The sequence below is a fragment of the Chiroxiphia lanceolata genome, chromosome 2 (assembly GCF_009829145.1).
Source record: "Chiroxiphia lanceolata isolate bChiLan1 chromosome 2, bChiLan1.pri, whole genome shotgun sequence".
Lineage (NCBI taxonomy): Eukaryota > Metazoa > Chordata > Aves > Passeriformes > Pipridae > Chiroxiphia > Chiroxiphia lanceolata.
In genome coordinates, this window is record NC_045638.1 from 120,016,357 (window position 1) to 120,038,413 (window position 22,057).

The following is a 22,057-nucleotide window of genomic DNA, read 5'->3' on the forward strand; positions in this document are numbered from 1 at the left end:
GACAGATTGATGGATGGACAGATGGATGGATGGATGAATGCATGGATTGGTGGATGGATAGACTGATGGATTAGTATCTGAACAAAGCTGAGCACTAACTGTGTTTCATGGCACTTCCCTGGGCTTTGGTGCCAGGCACCCCTTCCCTGCCCGCAGAGCCCTGGGCACCAGGAGCCCCACGGGACTGCCTGGCACAGCAGAAGGGGAGAGGGGTCATGGAGTCAGGGCTGGTGGAGGCTCTTCCCCACCCCCCAACACCCAGGTTCTCACCCTGGCACAGCAAGGAGGGACCCAAACCACACACTGGTGTAGCTGAGGCTTGAGGGGTGCTGGTCTCTGGGGACACAGGTGCCTCCCCTGTGTCGCTCTGGGTGGCTCCTCCACCCCTCCCAGAGCTGCAGGTGCCACCAGCGCCGCCGCCACAGTCCCCAGTCCCCAATCCTGCACCTGGCAGCGCCCGCGGGTGATTGACAACCCTCCCACTCCCACGCGTGACTCACCGACAGCCCCGGGGGGGCTCAGCGTGAGCAGGGGGCGGGGGACACCCCCACCCAGGGCTGTCGCAGGCAACTCAGCGGGGAGAGATGCTCCCAGCCCCCTGCATCAGTGGGGAGAGATGCTCCCAGCCCCCTGCATCCATCCGTCCCCACATCTCTGCGTCCCTGGGGACCTGCATCTCCACATCCCCGGGTGGAGCTCGAGGGGTTTCCACGGCAGGTTCCAAGGTGACGGGCACTGGCAGGCAGTGGCAGTGTGTGGCATCAGCCACGGGCTGTGGGGAGGAACTCCCAGGGCTGCCACGATCCAAGGAGGCCGCTCCAACCTCTGGCTTTGAAGTGCCCATTGTGCCTCACGCTGCAGGGCCCCATCACCCATCCTCTGGCAAGCACCCAGTGGATGCATCCAGGGCTGTCCTTCTGCACCCGCAGGGTCACCAGCTCCTGGTGCCCCTGCCCTGCATGGCTGGCAGGGACATGGACACCCCCACCCCACTGACAGACATGAACACCCCCACTCCATTTCTCAAGACCTTTAATATTGTCCAGAGGCAGCAGCAGGAAGCAGGGGCTGCTCCTGCCACCTGCACGCTGGTGGATGAGAGACAGAGGCCGGGTGCACCCCCTCCCCAGTTTGGGGGGGATGCTGAGGCTTTTGTCACCCTGCCCTGTCCAGCACGGAGGGGACCCTTCCCCAGGAGTGACAGGAGCATGAGGACACTGGTGCCTATGGCCAGGTATGCGTCCCATGGGAAGGGCTGGTCCCACATCCCACCGTAAGGGCAGCTCCCACCTGCCTTGTCGTTTTAGAGGAGAAGGAATTAAAAATAGGGGATGGAGGAGGAAAAGTAAAAACCCCCAACCGCAGCCCCCGCCGGGCTCTGCCTGTTTGCCCGGAGCTGGGAGAAGAAGTGGTGGCCAAAGGCAGCGGGGTCAGGGGGCTGGCATCCCATGGGCTGCCTGGCCATGGCTCCTGAGCCCAGCTCCACAGGGGGTGGGTGGCCTCACTGCCATCTCCACTCCTGCCTGCCCGTGGGTCACCATGGTGGAAGGTGAGAGGCCGTTGGAGGCTCCAGAGGCAGCAGGACCCCCAGCAGGGGCCAGGGTGTGGGGCTGGCACAGGACCTCGAGGGCTGCCCCACCTGGGCGTGAACCTGTGGCACAAGTGGAGAGCAAAGGGTCCGTGAAGGGGAGGGGGAAGCCACTTCCATCTCTCACATCCCTCTCCCACCTTGTGGGAGCCGTGCCATGTCCTCAAGCCGGGGTAGCAACAGGACGGGCAGGGCCATTGGCTCCCACTGCCACCAGGTCTGGGTAGGGGGTGTGGGCAGGGGGGACACTCACTGGCATGTCAGTTCTTCAGCTCAGACGTTCCGCAGGAGCTGGGAACAGAGGGCAGACAGGTCACCCTTCATCCTCAGCCTCCTCTCCTCCATGTCTGGGCATCACTGGCAGCGTGGTGCCCGGGGGGACACAGGGAAAACCCCCACCAAGGGAAATCATGGTCTCCCCAGGGTCGCTGGGGTGCCAGTACCCCTCCCCATGCTGGCTCCATGGTCAAGGACACTCTCCCACTGTCCCTGGGAGCCCCGGTGTGCTGGTTCCCTGTCCCAGCCCACACCAGCACACGCACACCGCCAAGCACAGCCCACAGCAAAGCCCGGGGGGGCTTTGCCGCTGCCCCGTTATAAACCTGAGCCTGGGGGAAGTCCCAGGGCAGCAAGGACGCTGCTTTCTGTCCTTGGGGCACCCTTGGGTGCCCACTGGGTGATGCCCAACCCATGCCAGCAATGGGATCCCGCCAGCATGGCCGTGTCCCCAGGTTTATAACAGCAACGGGGGCGGTGGGACCATCGCTGTCCTACCACCGGCCCCGTGGCTGGGCAAGACTCCAGCATCAGCACCCGTGTGGTGTGGGGACACCCAACGCGTGACAACCCCTGGGCAGGACAGCTGGAGCAGACGGACAGACAGACAGCGGGATCGGGAGCTGATTTGTGACCAGGACAGAAATCCCACCCCTGTTAGAGGAAAAATCAGGAGCATGGCAGCATCCCCTCTTCTTGCATCACAGGGTTTGGGACACCCCTGGACCCAGGAGACCCCCCATGGGCCCCCAAAGGATCAGCCAGATCTCCCAGATCACTGGAGGTGATGTGGTACACACGGAACGGGAGCAGGGATGGGAGCAGGGATATCCCCCCCCGGTTTGGGGACCAGGGCCGCCCCGGCGTGTGATGCAGGGGGGATGCAGCCCCGCGTGGAGGGCCCCCCGGTGCCCCCAGGTCACTCACGGTTAGGGGGTCAGTAGCGAAAGCAGCCACACTGTTCCTCATCTCGCTCTCATTGCCCCGCAGCGGGATGAGGGAGATGTTACCCAACCTGGTGTCCTGCTGCGGCCGCGCCGCCCGCGTCCTGGGGCGCTCCGAGGGCCACAGGGCCCCCCCGTTCTGCAGACAGAGGGGACAGCCATGGAGGCCACAGCCTCGGCCGCCCCAGCACCTCCCTTTCACCCTGGCACGCTGGAGTTTAGGGATACTTGGATACCCCAAAGGGTTTCCTTGCTGGCCAAGCGCCCCTCCGGGGCTGACCCCCACGGGGTGTCCCGCTTTTGCAGGGAGTGATGGTCTGTCCGCCCCCTACCTGCACCTGGAGAAAGGTGGCAAACCACTCCCGCAGATCAGCCTGGGTGTCACAGCACAGGTACCTGTGGGGACACAGTGTCAGCAGCCAGAGGAGATGGAGGAGGCAGTGGGTGTCCCCTCTGACCGCTCCAGGGGCCCCTGCCTGCTGCAGGGGCCTCAGCCTCTGCATGAGAGCCCAGGGGACTGAAGGGGACAGCCATGGGCCCCAGGGGGAACCTGAGCGGGGCTGTGGGTGCTCAACCGGGCTGTGTCCACACATATAATGTCCCTGCCCACGTCAGGGGGGTGGGACTGGATGGTCTTCAAGGTCCCTTCCCAACCAAACCATTTCAATACCCTGTGATTCCCCACCTCCCCCTGCCACAGCTCCAGAGAGCTGCTGCATATTTGAATGAGTTTAGTGTCCCCGTGTCGCCTTCCCTCACCATTGCTGCTTCTCATGCTTCTCATTTTCATAGAAGACTGTAAAGCCCCAGCTGGAAGAGAGGAGTAAAAACATGAACCCCAACATCCCACACTGCCATCCTCTGCTGGTCAAGTATCCCAACAAACCCCCTTCATCCCTGCCACCCCCATCTCTGCGACCCCCTGTCCCTACAACCCTCCCACCCCAGTGACCCCTCATCCCTGCAAACTCCTCGTCTCTGTAACCACCCCATCCAGCCCCACACACCCTACCCCAGTCCTGCAAACTCCCTCCAGCCCCACAACACCCCAGCACTGCACTGCTCCTAGCCCCTCACTCTCCCACAGCCCCACAGCCCCCCAGCCCCACAACTTCCCCCCGGCGACAGGGACAAGGCAGGGGACAGCGCCGGGAACAGGGCAGGGAACAGGGGCTGGGGACAGGGCTGGGTGCCCAGTCCTCGCTGGTGGCACCGGGCTCGGTCCTGCGGGGCTGCTCTGACACCTGGTGGCAGGAGGCCCGGTCAGCAGCAAAACTGTCCCTGTCCTTGTCCCCATCCCCATCTCCACTCCTATCCTCATCCCCATTCCCACCCCATCCTCATCACCAGGCCTCTTCCCAGCCCTGTTCCCAGCCCCACAGGCTGCTCACCATGTCGGGGGTCGAAGCTTCTTCTTGACGCCCAGGTAGACCTTCAGGTTTCGGACAGGCCACTCCTTCTCCGGCTTGTGGCTCTGAGGGGACAGGGAACCAGCACTGGGTTGGTGGATGCCAAACCTGTCCCCACCCACCACAGTCCCCACCGATGCTGGGATGGGGTCCATCCCCCCGGCAGGGAGCAAAACCCAGGGTGATGAGTGACAGGGACGGGGGTGAAGCCCAGGACGGAGCAGAGCAGGTCTCCATCACCCATGGTAAGGGCCACAGGTAGCAGGAAAGGGACACAGAAGGCCTGTCCCTGCGGCACAGTCCCCCAGAGACAGTGCCAGCTGCCTTCAGAGCTGGGACCAGCACTGACACATTGAGACAGGGTCTCGAGGGCACCAGACATCTCCTGTGGGGGTCCCACGTCACAGCCCTCCTCAGCACCATGGCCACTGCAACAGCAGTGGTGGTCCCAGACCCACAATGCCTGGAGCACATTCCTAAATGTCCCACCGGCAGTGCTGGCTGTGCCTTGCCATGCCCTGGGACCCCGGGGACCCTGCTGGGGACCCTTGCTGGGGACCCCCCATCTGTGTTCACGTGCAAGCGGCGTTGGCTTACAAGAGCCCGATCCAATGCCCGCGGGATGGGGAAGCAGCTCAGCCCATCCCCATCCTCTCCAGCCCCTTCCCAGACCCAGCTCTGGCTGCCTGGAGTGAAGGGCAGCGGGACCCCCGAACCGGAGGGAGCAGAGAACTCCAGGGGCTAACGGGGAGGGATGGCAGCGCCGGGCACGGCTTCGGTGACTGGCACACACATGCTGAGGCATTGGATTTGGGACTGACCCCGGACTGGATCTGGGATCAACCCTGGGCAGGCTTGTAAGGGCAGAGGGCGCAGGAGCCCCTGCACCCCAGCTGAGCCCCCCGCTCCCCTCCCTACTCACGCTCTCCAAGGGGGGGCTCCGCTGCCTCAGGCTCTGTTCAACAGAGGAGAGGGGTTAAAGCAGAGGTGGGGGACCCCTCCCTGCAGCCCCCCCTGTGCCCAGGGGCAGGGCATGGCGATGGAGCAGCGACGTGCCAGGGTGCAGTGTCAGATCAGGGGGAGCAGGAACTGGGCGTGGGGAGTGGCTGTCCCAGCACAGCCGGGATGTCAGTGTGCCCCCCTCAGCCCTGGCACTGACCAGGAGCTCTGGGATCTACTCCGGGAAACTCTGGGTTTGGCAAGAGCGCTTCTGGGGTCAGCCCTGGCACTGCCCACCCTGCCTGTCACTGCCTGCACTGCCCATGCCACACCAGCCCCACCGCTGCCTGCACTGCCTGAGCGATGCCAGCCCACACGGGTCTTGTGTCCCCAGGGACGCCCCACACAGTCACAGCGTGGCAGGGCTGGGAGGGGAAGGGAAGGCAGGGGCAGGGCAGGCAGCAGGCAGGGCTCACCCTCACTTCCTTGTAGAGGCGCAGGCAGGAGTGGTTGAGGATGAAGTAGCGATCGTGGAAGCCGGTGCTCAGCCCAAGCCCCAGCAGGTTCCTCTCCTCCCGGAATTTCATCATGCCGTGCTTGCAGTCACCCACTCTGCTGGCTGGGGGCACGTGCCTGAGCGGCTCCGGCCCCCCGGGGGGGTCAGGCCCCCCCAGGAAGGGCGCAGGGTGCAGCCAGACCCTCACCCACACCGTGGCAGCTCTGGCTGCTGCAGGGCCCCGGCACTGCCCCTCTGTGCCCAGCCCAGGCAGGGCAGGCAGGACCAGCTCCCCCACCCACTGGGCACAGCATCCATGGGTGACCCTGTATCAGGGGGCTCCCAGCCACGTGCTAACTGGGCTGGAGCCTACTCCACTTGCATGGATCCCCTCCCACCCCATCCCATCCCCTTCCCCATTCCCATCCACTTCCCCATCCCCTGCCCTCCACTCCGTACCCCCATCCCTGCCCATCCCCACCCCATCCCCTCTCTCCTCCCCCTGCCCAGACTGTGGACCCTGGCTCTCACCGAGGTAGATGAGCATGTTCTCCATGGACATCTGCTTCTTCACCACCAGGTAACTCTCTGTCCCCAGGCAGTGCAGGATGGGCAGGACTTTCTCAGAGTAATGCAAGGGCCGTTCTGTCAGGCAGGGGACAGGCAGGTCTCAGGCAGTACCCCCAGGGCCAGCTCCCATCCTGGGGGTCACACCTGTGGCCTGAGGGTCTGCCACGGTCCTGCCACTAAACCATGTCCCCAGGTGCCACATCTACGTGTCTTTTCAATCCCTCCAGGGATGGTGACTCCACCACTACCCTGGGCAGCCTGTGCCAGGGCTGGTAGCCCTTTTGGCAATGGAATTTTCCCTAATATCCAACCTAAATCTCCCCTGGCACAACTTGAGGCCGTTTCCTCTTATCACTTCTTACCTGGGAGAAGAGACCAACTCCCAGGCACTGTCAGCAGGAGGTCAGGGCAACAGCAGGCAGGACCAGGATCTCATCCTGCTCAAGCTGAGCTCTCACTTGCTGCTGCCTATGGGCAATCCAAGGCTGCTCCCTTTGGTGGCTGAAGAGCCCAGACACCTCCCTCCATCAAGCTTCAGAGGCATTTGAACCCCTAAGGATGCAGATAAGTGCTGGCCCGAACTCAGCCCACAGGCAGCACTTGGGCACTTGGTCACATGCCAGCTGGACACAGTGAGCAGCTGCCCTCCCCTGAGTGCCTGCAGTCCATCCCAGCACTGCCCTGTGCAGTGATTCCCCACAGGAGCTTTTTCATACCCATCCCTATATCCATCCCCATCTCCATCTCATCTCCATCCCCATACCCATCCTCACTCCATCTGCATCCCCATCATCTTCATCACCTTTTCCATCCTCATCTCCACTCCATTCCCACCTCCATCTCTATCTCCATCCCCATCTGCATCCCCATCTCCATATCCACCCCTGTCCTCCTCACCACCCTCACACCCCTGCACCAACCTGCCTCCTCCCTCTCATTCACTTCAAAGCAGCTCCAGTAGTCCTTCTCCTTCATGACAATTTTCCTCCGGTCCAGGATCTCAAAGGTCAGCTCCTCAGCTGTCATCGTGGCCGGGATCTGGGGGGAAGGGGGCATGTCTCCATCAGCTGGTGCCCCGGGCCCTTCCATCCTCACACCACAGAGGTGCCAGCTCAGCGTGTGTCCCCATGCCACTGCAGAGGCTTGGGGACACAACAAGGGTGTCCCTGCCCCCTCTTCACCCTCTGTGCCCTCCATCCCAGGGCTCACTTTGACATGTTGCTCTGTCTCTGTCTTCTTCTCCTCCAGGTAGACGGTGCAGATGAAGTCCCCAGCTTGCTGGAGGGCAACAGGAAAATGCTTCAAGCTACAGCTTCCCATGCATGGGTGAAATCCCCCCAACCAGCACGGACACCCCCTGCACAGGGCATCTCCAGGAGATGTACAGTAGGCACTGGGGGCCCCAGATGAAGAGGTCCCCATGTCCAGGACCCACCTGCATTCCGCTGGATGATGCCTCCCGCATCTTCATGATGGCCATGATTTCGTCCTGCTGCTTCTTCATCTCTTGGTCATTCACCTGCCAGAGGAGCCATCAGGGCTGACCAAACCACCCTGGCTCCAGGCTTGGGGTTTCCAGAGTTTGAAAAGACACGGTACCCCGTCCCCTCATCTCCAAAGCAGGGAGATGTCTGCGGACAGAGCAGACCCAGCTTCCTCCTCCTTCCACCTCCACATCCCCTAGGAATGTCCACACATTGGTCTGACCCAGGGGTGAACCTACGTTAAAGATCTTCACGTAGTGGTTGATGAGGTCCTCCACCACACGCCCTGCCTTGTAGTCCTTCCCATCCGCCTGGAAGAGCGTGGGCCCGAAGACAATGGCCAGGTTGTGCGTGTTCATCTGGTTCTCCCCAGAGAAGCACTGGACCCTGCGGAGAATGCCATAGAGATTCCTGCCCCAGAGCCTCCCCGGGACCCCCTCCTTCAGCCCCCCATGCCAGGACATGACACTTGGTGCTGGGCACAGCTTGACCCCAAGGGACATGAGCCAAGGGATGAGGGCTCTCCCATGCCCCAGAGTCCCCCAGGACCCCGGAGGGGGTGGGTTGATGCCCCACAGGGGCTTGGGGAGCCTGGGCTCAGCCCCTCCATACCGGAAGAGGTGGTTGATGAGAGCCTTGAGCGTGGCCCGGTTCACCGGGGGGAGGGCACCCAGGAGCTGCCGGTACTCGCTGACCTTTGCCTCCTCATCCTCCAGCGCTGCCAGAAGGACGTGAGGAACAGGATGAACACGGAGAAGTACAAAGGGGAGATTAAGACTCAGATCCCCCCCTGCACACCCCACCTCAAACCCTCCTGTCCTACCATGGGGATGGAGCATCCCAGCTCTGCAGGGCCGGAGTATGCCAGGGCTGGAGCATGCCAGCTCTGCAGGGCTGGAGTATGCCAGGGCTGGAGCATACCAGCTCCACAAGGCTGGAGCATACCAGCTCCACAAGGCTGGAGCATCCCAGCTCCACAGGACTGAAGCATCCCAGCTCCATAGGACTGAAGCATCCCAGAGCTGAAGCATCTCAGCTCCATGGGGCTGGAGCATCCCAGCTCTCTGAAGTTGGAGCATCCCAGCTCCACAGGACTGAAGTATCCCAGCTCCATAGGACTGAAGTATCCCAGCTCCATAGGACTGAAGCATCCCAGCTCCATAGGACTGAAGCATCCCAGAGCTGAAGCGTCTCAGCTCCATGGGGCTGGAGCATCCCAGCTCTCCGAAGTCGGAGCATCCCAGCTCCAGAAGGCCATAGCCTCTGTTTTTCTGCTAGGTGCATCAATCCCCAGTGTCCAATGACCAGATCCAGAAGGGAAGGGTGAGGGGATCTGGCTCTGCTCTGGTTCAGCCCCAGCCATACCAGAACACCGGTCACGCTCCACTCCCCACCCGCTAGTCAAGACCCTGGCACAGGGCAACACGTGGAGCCCAGACGTGTTCCCCCAACCCATGGAGAGGACAAAGGGGCTGCACAGAACCAGGTAGCCCACCCCACTCCTCCTGCCACCCTCCAGCAGCCCCCAGGGCTCACCGGTGGCCCACAGCCAGTCTGGGGCCCACTGCCGGGTGAAGAGCCCATCCCCGAGGTCGCGGAAGAAGCGTTTGAGGGTGTTGGCCACGTCATCCACGTGGTGCTCGCCCTCCTTCAGGCGAACGCGGCGCGCGTCCCGCTGCAGCACCTCCAGTAGGCTGGTGGTCTTGGAGTTCTGCCCGCTCTTGCGGTAGATGCCCTCAGACGTCAGCCCTGCAACAGAGCCAGCGGGGATGAGACCCCCTCTGCGAGGGACAGGCTCCAGCCCCGGCCCACCAGCTCCCCACCGAACACCACCAGATGCCGCGGAGCGTCTCATCCCGCAGGTGTTCCTGACCGGAGCCAAAGCCCTGCCGTAAGTGGAGCCCTCCCACGGAGCTGGCGCGGGTGCTCAGGGAGGGAGGGAAGCACGTGTCACAAGCGCTGGGCTCTCAGCCTGCCGTGCCCCACGGAGGGGGTGATCCCAGCAGCGCGGCGCTGGCCGTACCGCACTGTGTGATGTAGTCGATGCAGCGATCCACCAGCAGCGGCACGTCCGACTCCGTCAGCTGCTGCTCCGACAAGGTGTCTCCCGAGCTGCCCGCGGCCTTCTGGATGGCATGGACCCAGCCCAGGAAATCCAGCTTCCGCTCCCCTTGGATGTACAACGTCCTGCCAGCACGACTGGCCTCAGTAGGGGGCCAGGCACCCCCCAGACCCCACTGCGTGTCCACAACCCCCAGGAAGGCTGGCCCTGGGGGCCCACAGGTGGTCCCAACTCAATTTTGCGGGTCCCCATCGTGGAAGGGAGAGTAAAGACACCCCAGAACAGGCAGGGGCTTGGGCAGGGCGTAGTATTTTGCCAGGGGGCATCTCATTCCCCCTACCCTCCCCTCTTACCTCCGCCTCTCCACCAGCACCAGCACCTCGTGGTCCCCCTGGATGGCTGGAAGGGAAGGAGCCCATCAAGTACAGGAACACGGGGCACCCAGCCCCCCTAGACCCACATGCTGGGGGGAGGCTGTGCCAACAGGTCCAGCTCCAGTCCAAATGGAACAAGCAGGGATGGGAAGAGGATGGAGAGGGAGAAGAGGATGGAGAGAAGAGGGTGGGGATGAGGAAGAGGATGGAGAGGAGGCAGAGTGATCGCATCCTCTCTCATCCAAGAGCCACTGAGCTCCATGGCAGCAGCACCCACCAGCCTCCCACCAAAAGCTGAGTGGACCCCGGGGGAGGATTTGGGGGACACCCCCTCCCTCCCAGGCAGGGGGTCCCACCGGTGGGGCAGGGGCACGCACAGAGCTCCTGCAGCTTGCGCAGCTGGAGAGGCTCCTGCCGCTGGCCGTCCTCGGAGCAGACGTGGAGCGTGGAGCCGGCCAGGGAGAACCAGCCCTCCTGGGTGCGCTCCAGGGTGAGACCCCCCTTGTAGTGCAGCCGGCCCAGCCGCTCGAAGTCCAGCGCCAGCAGCTCCTCGGCACAGGGATGGACGAAGGACTGAGCCAGGGAGGAGAGGGACCCATCAGTGCCACCACAGCTGGCTGCCACCAGCAACCACGGCCGCCCCAGCCCTCCCTGTCCCACCTTGGCAATGGACTTGAGCCATTCCTGAGCGGAATCAGAGCTCTCCAGCCCGAAGAGGTAGAGTCGCTCTGCCTCGGTGTACACCTCGAACGTGCTCTCAATCCTGTGAGGGAGGAGAAGGGGAGCCTGGGTGCCCACGTGGGTGGGATGAAGTGACAGGGGTGGCCCAGGGGTGGGAGCCAATGGCTGATGGGGTGTGGGATCCCCCACCACAGCCCCAGGCCCTCCAGCTGTGCTACCATCGGGCACAGGGGCTGCACAGGGGTTACAGAGGGGATGGATGCAAAGGAGTTGAGACAGGGTTGCAAAGGGATTACAAAGCAGCCACAAAGAGGTTGCAAAGGTGTACAAACGGATTGCAAAGAGGCTCCAAAGGGGCTGCAAGTGATATACACAGACATCTTGCAAAGCCACTTGGTTCAGGGGCCACTGGTGGGGCTGGGGACTGTGGCCTCCTCGTGCCACCCCCCCGTGGGTGCAGCTCCAGTGGTGTGGACTCTGCAGGAGCAGAGGGGCTGTTGGGTGCTCCAGGGGGGCAGGGCCTTACCCGTGGGAGTGGGGTGGGTTGTTCACCAGGCAGACGATCTCCTCCACCCGGATCTCGCCGTTGGGGACGGCGTTGCGGTCGTTCTCGTAGTAGCTGAGCACCCCGTCCTGCAGCGTGCACCACCGCCGGCTGAACTCTGCGCGGCACACGAGAGCGCTGGGCAGCCCCCCGAGCTCTGCCCAGCCCACACAACCACCAAACCAGCCCGAGTGGTCCAGCAGCACCCGCTGGGTGCCCACCTGACACGACCCCCCTCGAACCAGGTGGCACCGCGCTTCCCCGTTGCCTTCTCATTGCCCGAGGAAGCAGGGGAGGGTGTGATTCCCCCTCTCAGGGCTGGCTCCAAGTCCCCCAGTCCCCTTTATCCCCATCTCCCTGTCTCACAGACCCCCACGTACCTTCCAGGCCCTTCCGCTCGCTGACGGGCTTGGCCATGGAGGGGGTCTTGTAGAGGAAGCCACTGTGGGTGACGGAGGGCAGGGGCACAGAGTAGGGCTTCTCCTCACTGCCCACCATCTCCAGGCGTGGCAGCTCTGCAAGCAGGGAGACCAGTCTGTTATGGGGGGCTGCAGCCCCCTCCCCAGCCCTGTGAGGCAGCTGGGTGTCCCCCACCTTGGCACGAGACACATCCCACAGGCTGCACCCTGAGCTCCCACCACGGCCGGGGTGTGAGGAACAGCACCAGTCCCCAAATCCAGGGCTGCCTGGGAGCCAGTGGGGTCAGGTTTATCCACTGGGAGACCATCCTGCATCCCACATTCTGCGTCCCCCTTGCACCCTCCCTAAGCATTGAGCTGGGACTGGATGGGGACAATATGGAGAGGCTGGGACTAGGCTCCCCTACCACCAAGATCCCTCCTCGGCTGCCCCAGGTTCCTGCTGCTCTGTGGGAGGAGCAGGGCAGAGCGTCATTGTCCTGCAGCTGAAATAACAGGCCGGGGCTCTGCCACTGCCTCCCCATCTGACCACAGTCACGTCCCCCTACCTCAGTTTCCCCACCTTGCCTGCCAGCAAGAGGCATCCCCCACTTTCTCCAGGATGAGGCAGAGATGGGGTGCAGGGATGCCCCTAAAGCATGCCCAGGTCAGAGCATGGAGTGCCTGGAGCTCTAGAGAGGGGGAACCCAGGAGGAGGCAGGTCCCTACTCCCCCCTCCCAGCACTGCTCCTCCAGAGATTGCTGGCCCCAGCAGGACGAGCCCAGTGTTGGATTCCTCTGGCTCACCGGGGCAGCTGGGAGGCCCCGCAGCTCTCCCAGACCCCTTTAGTGCTGACATGTCAGGGAAGAGCCGGGCCAGCCCCAATCCTGGGCAAATTCCAACTTCCGCGGGCCGGACTTGGCCGCCGAGGCGGGGAGGGAGGTGACGGCTGCGGCGGGCGCTGGCTGCCCCCACACCTCCATCCCGCCTGCCCAAGCCTTCCAAGGCCAGACGCTCCCCCCACGCTAGGGCACGGATTCCGTGGGAGTCACCAGCCCACCTGGAGCTGGGTTTGGGGGCGGGGGGGTGGGGGAACAACCAGCAGAATGGGAGAGGGCGTTAGGGGTTCGGCCCCCCCACCTCAGAGGCAATGCTAGAGATGGGGCCTGCCCATCTGGCACGTCCCCTGAGGCTGCCAGGTATGCCTGCAGCATGGTGCCAGGATGGTGAAGGAATACTGCCTCCTGTCCCTCCTGGTGTCCACAGCACCAGCCTGCCTCCCCAGCAGGACTCCAAGACCTGAGCTCCCAGCTGGGATGGACCCCCCAAGGGCACAGGAGGTTCCCCAAAGCTTCCCTTCCCTCTCCCAGGGCGCACAGAGCCCCAGCAGTGCCAGCAGACGGAGAGCCCCCTGCCAGGGAGCTGCTGGGCAGGACACAGAGCTGGGACCGGCTCAACACATGACCTGTGTCCCCCAGGACGCCCCAGCAGCAACTCCAGGAATGTTGTTGGTGGGTTTGAGCCCATGGTGGGGTTTCAGGGGGGTCAGCCCTTACCTGAGGTTTTGTTGTGGAGCAGGAACTCCATCTGCAGCCGCTGCCCACTCCTCTCGGCCAGGGCCAGGGGCGTCGGGCACTGGGAGTCCCCGGTGTCACAGGTCACCGACGCCCCGCAGAAGAGCAGAGCCTGCGTCTCCTTCAGGTCGCTGGTGGTGACGGCCACGCACAGAGCCTGCAGCAGCGCCAGGAGGAGGGTGGTGAGACCACAGGCTCCCGAGGAGAAGGAAGAGACCCCCGGCGAAAGGAGCCAGGTGAGCGAGCGCAGTGAGCTGCCGGACCCCCGGCCGCCTCCCGGCCGCCTGGGCTGGACAAAGGAGGCTCAAACTGGAAGAAAAAGTTTGGAGCAGGCAGCGAATCCCTCCCTTAAGGAGCCAGGGTGAAGTCATACGGCAGCAGCGGGGCGGGACGGCCGAGCCGGAGTAGGAAAACAAACAAGCCCACATGCGAATTCCCGCAGCCGCCCGGGTGCCCCGCGCGCCCCCAGCGCTTGTGCAAACACCGGCAAAGCCACGGCACAGCCGAAGCCACGGCGGAACGGGAGGCGAAGGCTGGAGTGCCAGGATGGCATTCCCTGGTGACTGCCCTGGTCTGGCACCCTGCCAGCAGCCGGCACACAGCTGGAGGCTGGGGGTGCCGGTCAGGTGCTCTGGGGAGGGTTTTCAAGTTGCCTCAACCAGTGTGTGCCACCAGCACCGGCCCCCTTGAGCCCCATCCAGCCCAGGGCTGGACCCCCAAAACAATTTTCAAGCCAGGGAGAGGCGAACCCTGGGGCTGTCTGGGCTGTGGGAGGGGGATCTCACTCCAGACAAAGCTCTCCAGCCTGGACATGAAGCTCCATGCTTCAGCTGGACATGTGCCCCATCGCAGAGGTGTCACCCTGTCCTCACAGCTGGCTTGTCCCTCCTGGAGACCCCAGGCTTTAGGCTTGGGATACACAGTGGAGACTTAAGGTGTGCAGTGGGGGCTAGGGGGTACAGGCAGGGATACAGGCAGGGAGGGATGGTGGGCAGTCTGCTTGGGCACAGACCCCACTCCCCAAAACAGCCCCAGCACCCCAGCTCAGCACCACTTAGGACCCAGGCAGAACCCCCAAGCAGGTGCCCGGTCCCGGGGGCCACTGACCCTGTCGAGCTCCTCCTGGTTGCCGAAGAGCGGGTGGTAGTGGCGGTACTTGCCCTCCCGGTACTTGGCGATGAGGAAGCGCCTCCTCTCCTGGCTGCCGCTGGTGGGGCCGATGGCTTCGCTCGGGGGCACATTTGCAGCCCAAAACTCGTTAGCCATCGCATTGCCAAACTGCTGGAAGAGCTGCCAGGGACAGGGACAAGGAGACGCCGATGTGACCATGCTAGAGGGGGTTTGGGGGGGTGGAGCTTGGGGAGGGGGCTTTGCTGGAAGCAGGGGGTGCTGCCCAGGAGAACAGTGGGATGCAGGAAGAACGGTGGGGCGGGGGGTGGTGGTGAGGGGAAGAGCTTATAGGTGGTGTAAGGTGAATGGGGAGCCTGGGTGGGCAGCGTGCAGGAGCACCCACCCACTGCAGGCATGTAGCATCCGACAGCCCCCGCAGCCGCTGACCCCCCTTCCTGCCCCGGGAAATCACATCTGGAAAGCAGAGCTCAGCTGTGGGAGGCGGGGTGGTGCTCAGCATCCAAGGGGGCAGATTTAAAGGGCGTTTGGTGGCCCCTGGCCACTCCACTGTCCGCACTGAGCAGTGCCATTAAGAGGTTTAGCCCTGTCTCAGGGAGCCCCACATCACTCAACACGGGGGGCTCTGCCAGCACCCCCAAGCTCTTTGGGGTGGGGCGGGTGCATGCGGGGGTCGAGGGGGGGCGGCGCGGGCGGGAAGCCTGGGGATGCTGGAGGGGTTTCGGGCAGCGTTCCCAGAGAGGGGAGGGGAAAGGGAGCAGCCACAGGCAGCAGCTGGAAGCGTTTGGGAGCTCGGGGAGCAGGCAGTGCCGGAGGCGGGGGCTGCGCGGGTGGGACGCCAGGCAGGAATGAAGGATCTGAGCAGGATGGATGCGAAGAACGGAGCCAGTCAGGCTCTGCCGGCGAGAAATGGCTGCCAGGTTAGGTCTTGAAACGAATCCCAGCTCTCCCCGCCCACCCATTCCCGGCTCTGGCTGCACCGACACATTCCTCCACGCCGGCGGCCGTAGGGCTCCAGGGACTGCTCTGCCCTTGGCCCCCCGCCAATCCCACAGCCATCTCCCCACGGCCACTCCAGCGGCTCCACAGCCGTGTCCCCACGGACACACAGGCACCGTCTGTCCGTGGTGTAGGCACACAGGTGCTGCCTGCCGTCGCTGGAATGCTTGGGTGGGTGCCAGGGGTCCACAGGGACACGGATGAAAGGCTGCTGGGGGGGTCCCTGCCCCAGCCTCCAGCCTGCAGCCAGCGGCTCCACCATGGGAAAGGAACAGGGTGTCGTTCCCTCAAAAAGGCTTTTGGGGGCTGGTCTGTGCCAATACCTTGATCAGCTCCTCAGTCCACACCTTCCTGTCCATCTTCAGACTCCGAACTTTAGTAATGCCAGGGCCCAATCCCCGGTGCTCCCCTGCCACCAAGACGAGCTGTTAGGGACTCATTTTGGGGTGGGGGAGGTCTAAGGGTCCCCGGGGATCCCCATTTGTGCCCCCCAGGACGCGGGTACCTGCACATCTCTTGCAGATGACAACACAGAGGTTGATGGAGGCCCATTCAGGCTTGGGGGAGCCACAGTCAGCACAGCAGCGGTTGGACTCCACTGCCCAGATCCTCTCAGCCACCTCGGAGTTGGAGAGTGCCTCGGCGATGGACTGCTGCATGGCCTCCACCCATTCCTCCTTCTCCTGCTCCGAGTCAGCAGAGAAGCTGCCAGGGGGGATGGGGGTGAGGTACAGCACAGCTGGGGGTGGGCAGCACCCCCGGCACGCCCTCCCCACCCTGGGCTCACCTGAAGAGTCTGTATGGCGTGGTGAGGTCGAAGCCCCGGCGATCCACCTCCTTAACGTTCCCCACGTTCATCTCAATGTAGGTGATGCCAATCCCCAGCCGATAGTCCTGGTGGGTGAGGGCAGGTGAGGGGTGAGGGGGAAGCAGGGACCCCTCTGGAGCAGGATGATGGGATCCAGTGCCTGGAAGCTGGGGTAACCATGTCCCTTCTCTGCCCTGTTCTTATCCTTGGGGCACTGCAGACTCTGGGGCAGCTACTGTGGGTATGACGCTCCTGGGGGACCCCAAGGCTCAGAGCCAGCGGGGAGCAGGGGCTGCAGCTCAGAGCTCACCACGCTGTGGGATCTGTGCTGTCCTCATTTGAGGGGTGGCAGGCCCGGGTGCCCCGGCTCACTGCTGCTCTGCTCAGGCTGTGAGCAGAAAGGGAAGGGGTCCCCCATGAAACAGCATCGGGGTCCCTCTTAGTGCCGCAGTCCCCCCAGCCACCCACCTCTGCGTTCTTGTAGAGGAACACTTTGTCCCCAGCCACCACCACGAAGAGCTTGTGCTTAAAGCCCCGCAGCTCCAGGAAGCCGCTCTTATCGGCTGGCTCAGGGGCACCGTCGGTGGCCAAGGACATCAATGTCCTCTCCGGAGCTTTGCTCTTCCGCTCCTCTGCAATCTGCTGCAGGGTCCGGATCCACTCGTTACGCTCCGCTGTGGGGCCAGACAGGAGACACATCAGGATCAGCCCGGAGCCACGAGCCAACGGGACTCATCCCATGGGCTGGGGAGGGGGAGCAGCCAGGGAGCAGCCAGGGAGAAGGGCCCCCCACTGCTCACCATCACTCTCGGCCCGGAACACGAAGTTGCGGTTGTTGGTGATGACCTCGAACTTCTGGTCCCCGACGCTGGCGACGCGGGAGATGGAGGAGACGGGAATGAGCCGCTTGGAGTAGGCGTCCTGGGGCAGGGAGTGGGGAGACACGCTGCTCATCTCTGGGCCTCAGGGACATGGGACTCTGAGCGTCCCACATCTCACCCCAGCCACGGCTGGTCCCTGGGATGCTGCCCCTTGGCACAGCCACACCTCTCAGCTGGGGTACCCAGGGGAAAGTGGCCTTGCTGGAGCAGTTCCTCTACCACCTGCTCACCCCGAACCCCCAGATCTGTCCACCCACCTTTTCACTGTCGAAATAGCGGAGGTAGTCAGCGTCGAGCTTCACCCAGCGCTTCTGGTAGATGTAGGACCTGGGAGGGGACCAGAGGGACCCATTGGAGGGGATGCCCTTGAACTCAGGACGATTCTGCTTCTGTGTTCATGCCCCAGTTGCCAAAAGCCTGGGGCCACCTCACCATTGATCCTGCCTCATATCCCCAGCCCTCCATCCTGCGCTGTGTCCCCAGCTCTCAATGTCCCCAGCCCTCCATTCTGCCCTGTATCCCCCACCCTTGACCCTGTGCCATGTCCCCAGCCCTCCATACTGCACCATGTCCCAGCCCTCCATCCTGTGCCAGGTCCTCAGCCCTCGTGTCACTGCTGGGGACAGCAATGGAGGCTTCATGCTTTCCTCCAGGTACCAATTAAAACATGGAGCTGAGAACAAGGGCCGTTCCTAAAAGCTCCCCGAAATCCCTATTTACTGCTCAGGACCTAACAGCCAGGCAGAGTTCAATCCAGGGGACACGTTCCAGAAGGGGACAGTGGCACCAGGGGCAGAGGGAGAAGCCAGGTGTCTCTATCAGGATGGGGATACGGAAGAGAGGGAGGACCCCACGGAACTGGAGGAGAGCCCACCAGGGACCCCTTTGCCTGCCCCAGCCCAGCATGCAGACCAGCCAGGCAGCACAGGGAAAGGCACGACACCCCTCAGCCCATCCGTGCAGCACCAGGGCTGCAGGAGATGCCGAGCCCCTTCCCACACAGTTCTGGCAAGCCCTGCCATGCAGCCCCTGCCAGCACTGCATCCCCGGAGCCCCCCGCGGCTGGAGGGGCCGGGGGCTGGTGCACGGGCAGGGACACGGTGGTTGCTCAAGGGCTTGTTTGCTCAGGAAGGGTTTGGCCATGGCCACACGTGACCCCACGCTCAGCCTTTATGTAACCACCTCCAGCATCCGGCACTGAGGCCCCCGGCTCTGCCGTGGGCTCCCTCTCAGCTCAGCCCTGTCCCCGGGGGGCAGAGACCCCCACCCTGCTCTCACCTCCCACTGCTGTTCAGTGCTGCAGGGTTGGGGCTCCTGGTTTTCCTTTCATTGCCCTCCCAGGCTCTGAGTCCCTGCCAAGCAGCTGCCGGAGCAGCTTCCCAGGGACCTTCCAGCTGCTCTCACTTCCCCAGCAGCACGGGTGCTCTGCTGCAAACAGGGGAGCTTCCTCCTCCTCAGTGGAACTGCTGCCTTGGGGCTTCCTCACAGCCCAGATTAAGAAGTCCCCAAATATCCTTCACGTCTCCTGCTTGATTTTTGCCTCCCAGATGGAGCAGGGGCTCTTTGAGTGGGTTCCCTGCTGAGATGGGGGCAAGTAGGCTCCCTGTGCACACTGTGCTTGTTCTGCTCACTGGGCTCACTGGACTACTTGGGTCTCCCTGGGCTCCCTGTGACTCCCTGGGGGCACGCTGGGCTCCCTCTGACCCCTGGGTTTGCTTGCCCTGGAGCACACAGACACCCCCCCCCATTTTTCTGCTGCACCCCTATGGATCTGCACCATGAGCCTCAGGGGCCAGGGCTGCACACGCTGGGATTTGGGGCTGGCATCCCATGGGATGGGGGCCATCACTGCCTCCTCCTGTGGCAAACACAGCAATCCCCAAACCCACAGGTCATCCCAGACACCTCGCCTCATCCCTGACAGGTTCTTTTGGGGTTACCGCTATTCCAGGGCTCCCCAAGAGCAAAGGCAGCTCTTTTCCCAGTGACACAGGGTCCAGGAGGGAGCTCAAGCTGCAGCCTTTCCCCCTTCTCCTCCTCAGCCAGCTCAGTATAACCACTGGTGTCACCCACTCCGAGAAAGGCTTTTTCACCAAAACTGGGTCATTCTAACCTAAATCATGGGTTAGAAGGGAGCAGAAGGAACCCCTCGTGATGTACTTTCACCAAAGCAAAATTACACCCCCACGAGCAGGAATTACAGGTGGGAAAAGGGGGGGACAATCACCCCTCCATGGCACACAGAGACCCCCAGCACATGACTCACCCCTGTGGTGGGTTCTTGTCCAGCCACCCCGCTCTGATGGTGGGTGACAGCGGGGCGGTGGCACCGGTGCCCTCCATGCTGTCCCCGAGCGTGCCGGGGCTGCCGCCGGGGAAGGCGTCGGGCGCGGGCGGGCGCGGGCTGGGGTCCCTGTCACTCCAGCTGCTGCTGCCACTGGGCACCAGGAGACAAGGGAGGGGGTTAAGAGCTGGTGGGTCCCGGGAGGGGCTGAGGCTCCCCCCGCCTGCCTCAGCCTCCCTGTGCCCTTCCCCGAGGCACAGGCATTGCAGACGCCAGCTGTGTGTGAGCGGGGACATGGGCACATCCGCCAGCTCCTGGAGCAGCCCAGGCCTGGGTCCCAGCCCCGGTAGGGAGGACAGGGCACTCCCAGGACCACAGCCCCAACCCAGCGATGTGCAGAGCTGCTCTCTGCTCACACGCACATACGTGTGCTCCCCCATGGTCCTGAACGTGTACATGTGGAGCTGTGCACACACGAGAGGCCCTGACCTGTGCACTCCCACGTACAAGTGCTCTGTGCCCGTGCCCACAGACACCCCCTGCGCAAGCAGCCCCTGGCACGCGCACACACATCCCCTGCCTAAACACGCACACACACACACACACAGCATCACCAGCCACACACACACGCGTGCACACGCATCCCATCAATGAACACATACGTGTGCAGCCCCTGCACACACGTCCCCAGCAGGGCACACACACACACACAGTGTCACCAGCCACATGCACACACGTGCACACGCGTCCCGTCCGTGCACACACATGTGTGCAGCCCCTGCACACGCATCCCCAGCAGGGCACACACACACACAGCATCACCAGCCACATGCACACACGTGCACACGTGTCCCGTCCGTGCACACACGCATGTGCAGCCCCTGCACACGCGTCCCCAGCAGGGCACACACACACACACAGAACCCACACGCACGCAGACACATTCCCTGTGCGTGTGTCCCTGCCCACACACACGTCCCCTGCCCACACACACGTCCCCTGCCCGCCGCGTGGCAGCCCAGCTCGTACTCTGCAGGGGACACCTCGGGCTGGTCCTCGCCGAGCTCGTCGTCGCTGAAGAGGCTGTTGAAGCGCAGGGACCGCGGTCGCCCCGTCCCAGGCTCAGCATCCTCCTGCAGGGACACACGCAGGTGGCACCCGGGGCCCCCACGGTGCCCCCCTGCACCAGGAGGGATGGGCAGGGGTGACACGTGGGGTCCCTTGGGTGCCCTCGCTGCACCGTGAGGGTGCCGGGGGACTAAGGGAGAGGGGACACGATGCCGTGTCAGCAGCACTGGCTGGCAGGTGCCCACAACGGCAGGATGCCCAGGAAGGGACACGCTGGGGCCTGCAGAGGGAGGGAAGCGCAGCCAGGGGAGGAGCTGAACACCGGGGTGGTTATTTATAGCAGCTAAAAATGTCGGCGCTTATCAAGAAATCCGACATCTCCCCCTCCTCGGCCACAGCGTTCCCAAGCAGAGGCAAGTGGGGGGCTCTAGGAGCTCATGGGGACCTGCAGCTGCTGGGATCCCTCAAATCCATCCATTCCCGCCCCAGGAAGCGCGGGGGGCAGACAGAAGCTCCCAATCCAGGGCTTAAATTCAGGATGCAATGCCGGAGGTGTCCACTAGCATGCACCCTGGGCACGGGAGTGTGCCGGGGCGCTGCACGGCTGCGGGTGCTCTGCGGAGAGCCCGGGGGACCCAGCGCCTGATTCCTGGGGACACCGGTGGGTGCTCCCCAGGAACCCTCGGGCTCCAGCACGGCCGAAAGGCAGGTGGGTACCTCCGAGGGACACTGAAGGACCCAGTGGGTGCTTCTTGGTGACTCTGGGGTTCCAACCCCCATGGGAGACCTGGTGGGTGCTCCCTGGGGACCCTGGCATTTCAGCAGCACTGGAAGACCTGGTGGGTGCTTCCCAAGGACCCTTGTGACCCTGGGATTCCAGCACCCGCAGGAAACCCAGTGGGTGCTCCCCGGGTACCCTTGGGAGACCCGGTGGGTGCTCAGCAAGGCACAACCCGCTCTCCAGGTACTGCCGACGTGCTCCTCCAGCCCTAACCGGTATCTCTGGAGCATCCCAAGGCCAGCACCTCTCCTCGGGACAGTTACTAGCTCCTGCCCACCTCCCACCCCATGGTGGGACCAACCTTGGCCATCTCCCCCATGGGTCTGGCTAATTCCTCCTCCCAGGCTGAGTCCTCGTAGTCCGAGTCATCTGACAAAGGAAAGGGAAGATGCTGGGAATCAGCTGGGGTGGAGCAAGGGGTCCCATCCCCCCCTGCCACCCCAGAGCCTGTGGAGAGGATGCCGGCATGGCTGGGCTGGCTTCCCCCTTGCTTTACCCTTGGCAAACAAACCACACCATTCCTGTGACAACAAGGGTTTTATCGAGGAGTTTGGGGAAGAGCTGGGAAAGGGCAAAGTCCTGCCAGTGGCACCTCCCAGCACTGTCACGACCCTCCTGGCTTTGCCTGGGGGAGGACTTGGTGCCATCATGGCTTTGTCCAGGCTCTCATGTCTCTACCGGGGAGCTCCTGCTGCTGAGGGGTCCCAGGGGCTTCTCCCACATCTTGTTTTCCAGGGTGGATTCCCCTCCCTCCTCCTCTGTTCCTTA

General features: G+C 63.4%; 1 protein-coding gene across 9 annotated transcripts in view; it reads right to left on the reverse strand.

Annotated features, from left to right (window-relative positions):
* Window positions 1-1,019: 1,019 nt before the first annotated feature.
* ARAP1 (ArfGAP with RhoGAP domain, ankyrin repeat and PH domain 1) overlaps window positions 1,020-22,057 on the reverse strand; it is a 36,345-nt gene continuing 15,307 nt past the window's right edge. For 3 of the 9 annotated variants that reach the window (XM_032681176.1, XM_032681177.1, XM_032681178.1), the window contains exons 4-35: window positions 21,591-21,658; window positions 20,470-20,573; window positions 19,423-19,593; window positions 17,414-17,483; window positions 17,076-17,196; window positions 16,744-16,949; window positions 16,255-16,361; window positions 15,973-16,172; window positions 15,791-15,876; window positions 14,448-14,630; window positions 13,323-13,497; window positions 11,748-11,882; window positions 11,350-11,485; window positions 10,803-10,905; window positions 10,520-10,715; window positions 10,122-10,167; window positions 9,730-9,893; window positions 9,243-9,455; window positions 8,319-8,424; window positions 7,946-8,093; window positions 7,658-7,741; window positions 7,432-7,500; window positions 7,143-7,260; window positions 6,184-6,297; window positions 5,633-5,775; window positions 5,140-5,172; window positions 4,200-4,282; window positions 3,568-3,618; window positions 3,141-3,204; window positions 2,792-2,947; window positions 1,842-1,879; window positions 1,020-1,651 (exon numbers count right to left, since the gene is read on the reverse strand). In XM_032681176.1, coding sequence (XP_032537067.1) covers window positions 1,862-1,879; window positions 2,792-2,947; window positions 3,141-3,204; window positions 3,568-3,618; window positions 4,200-4,282; window positions 5,140-5,172; window positions 5,633-5,775; window positions 6,184-6,297; window positions 7,143-7,260; window positions 7,432-7,500; window positions 7,658-7,741; window positions 7,946-8,093; window positions 8,319-8,424; window positions 9,243-9,455; window positions 9,730-9,893; window positions 10,122-10,167; window positions 10,520-10,715; window positions 10,803-10,905; window positions 11,350-11,485; window positions 11,748-11,882; window positions 13,323-13,497; window positions 14,448-14,630; window positions 15,791-15,876; window positions 15,973-16,172; window positions 16,255-16,361; window positions 16,744-16,949; window positions 17,076-17,196; window positions 17,414-17,483; window positions 19,423-19,593; window positions 20,470-20,573; window positions 21,591-21,658 — 3,671 coding nt within the window. In that variant the 3' untranslated portion in view covers window positions 1,020-1,651; window positions 1,842-1,861. Of the gene's footprint in view, window positions 1,652-1,841; window positions 1,880-2,791; window positions 2,948-3,140; window positions 3,205-3,567; window positions 3,619-4,199; window positions 4,283-5,139; window positions 5,173-5,632; window positions 5,790-6,183; window positions 6,298-7,142; window positions 7,261-7,431; window positions 7,501-7,657; window positions 7,742-7,945; window positions 8,094-8,318; window positions 8,425-9,242; window positions 9,456-9,729; window positions 9,894-10,121; window positions 10,168-10,519; window positions 10,716-10,802; window positions 10,906-11,349; window positions 11,486-11,747; window positions 11,883-13,322; window positions 13,498-14,447; window positions 14,631-15,790; window positions 15,877-15,972; window positions 16,173-16,254; window positions 16,362-16,743; window positions 16,950-17,075; window positions 17,197-17,413; window positions 17,484-19,422; window positions 19,594-20,469; window positions 20,574-21,590; window positions 21,659-22,057 lie in introns of those variants that run through there. The other 6 variants (XM_032681180.1, XM_032681184.1, XM_032681182.1 and 3 more) reach the window with 6 other exon arrangements.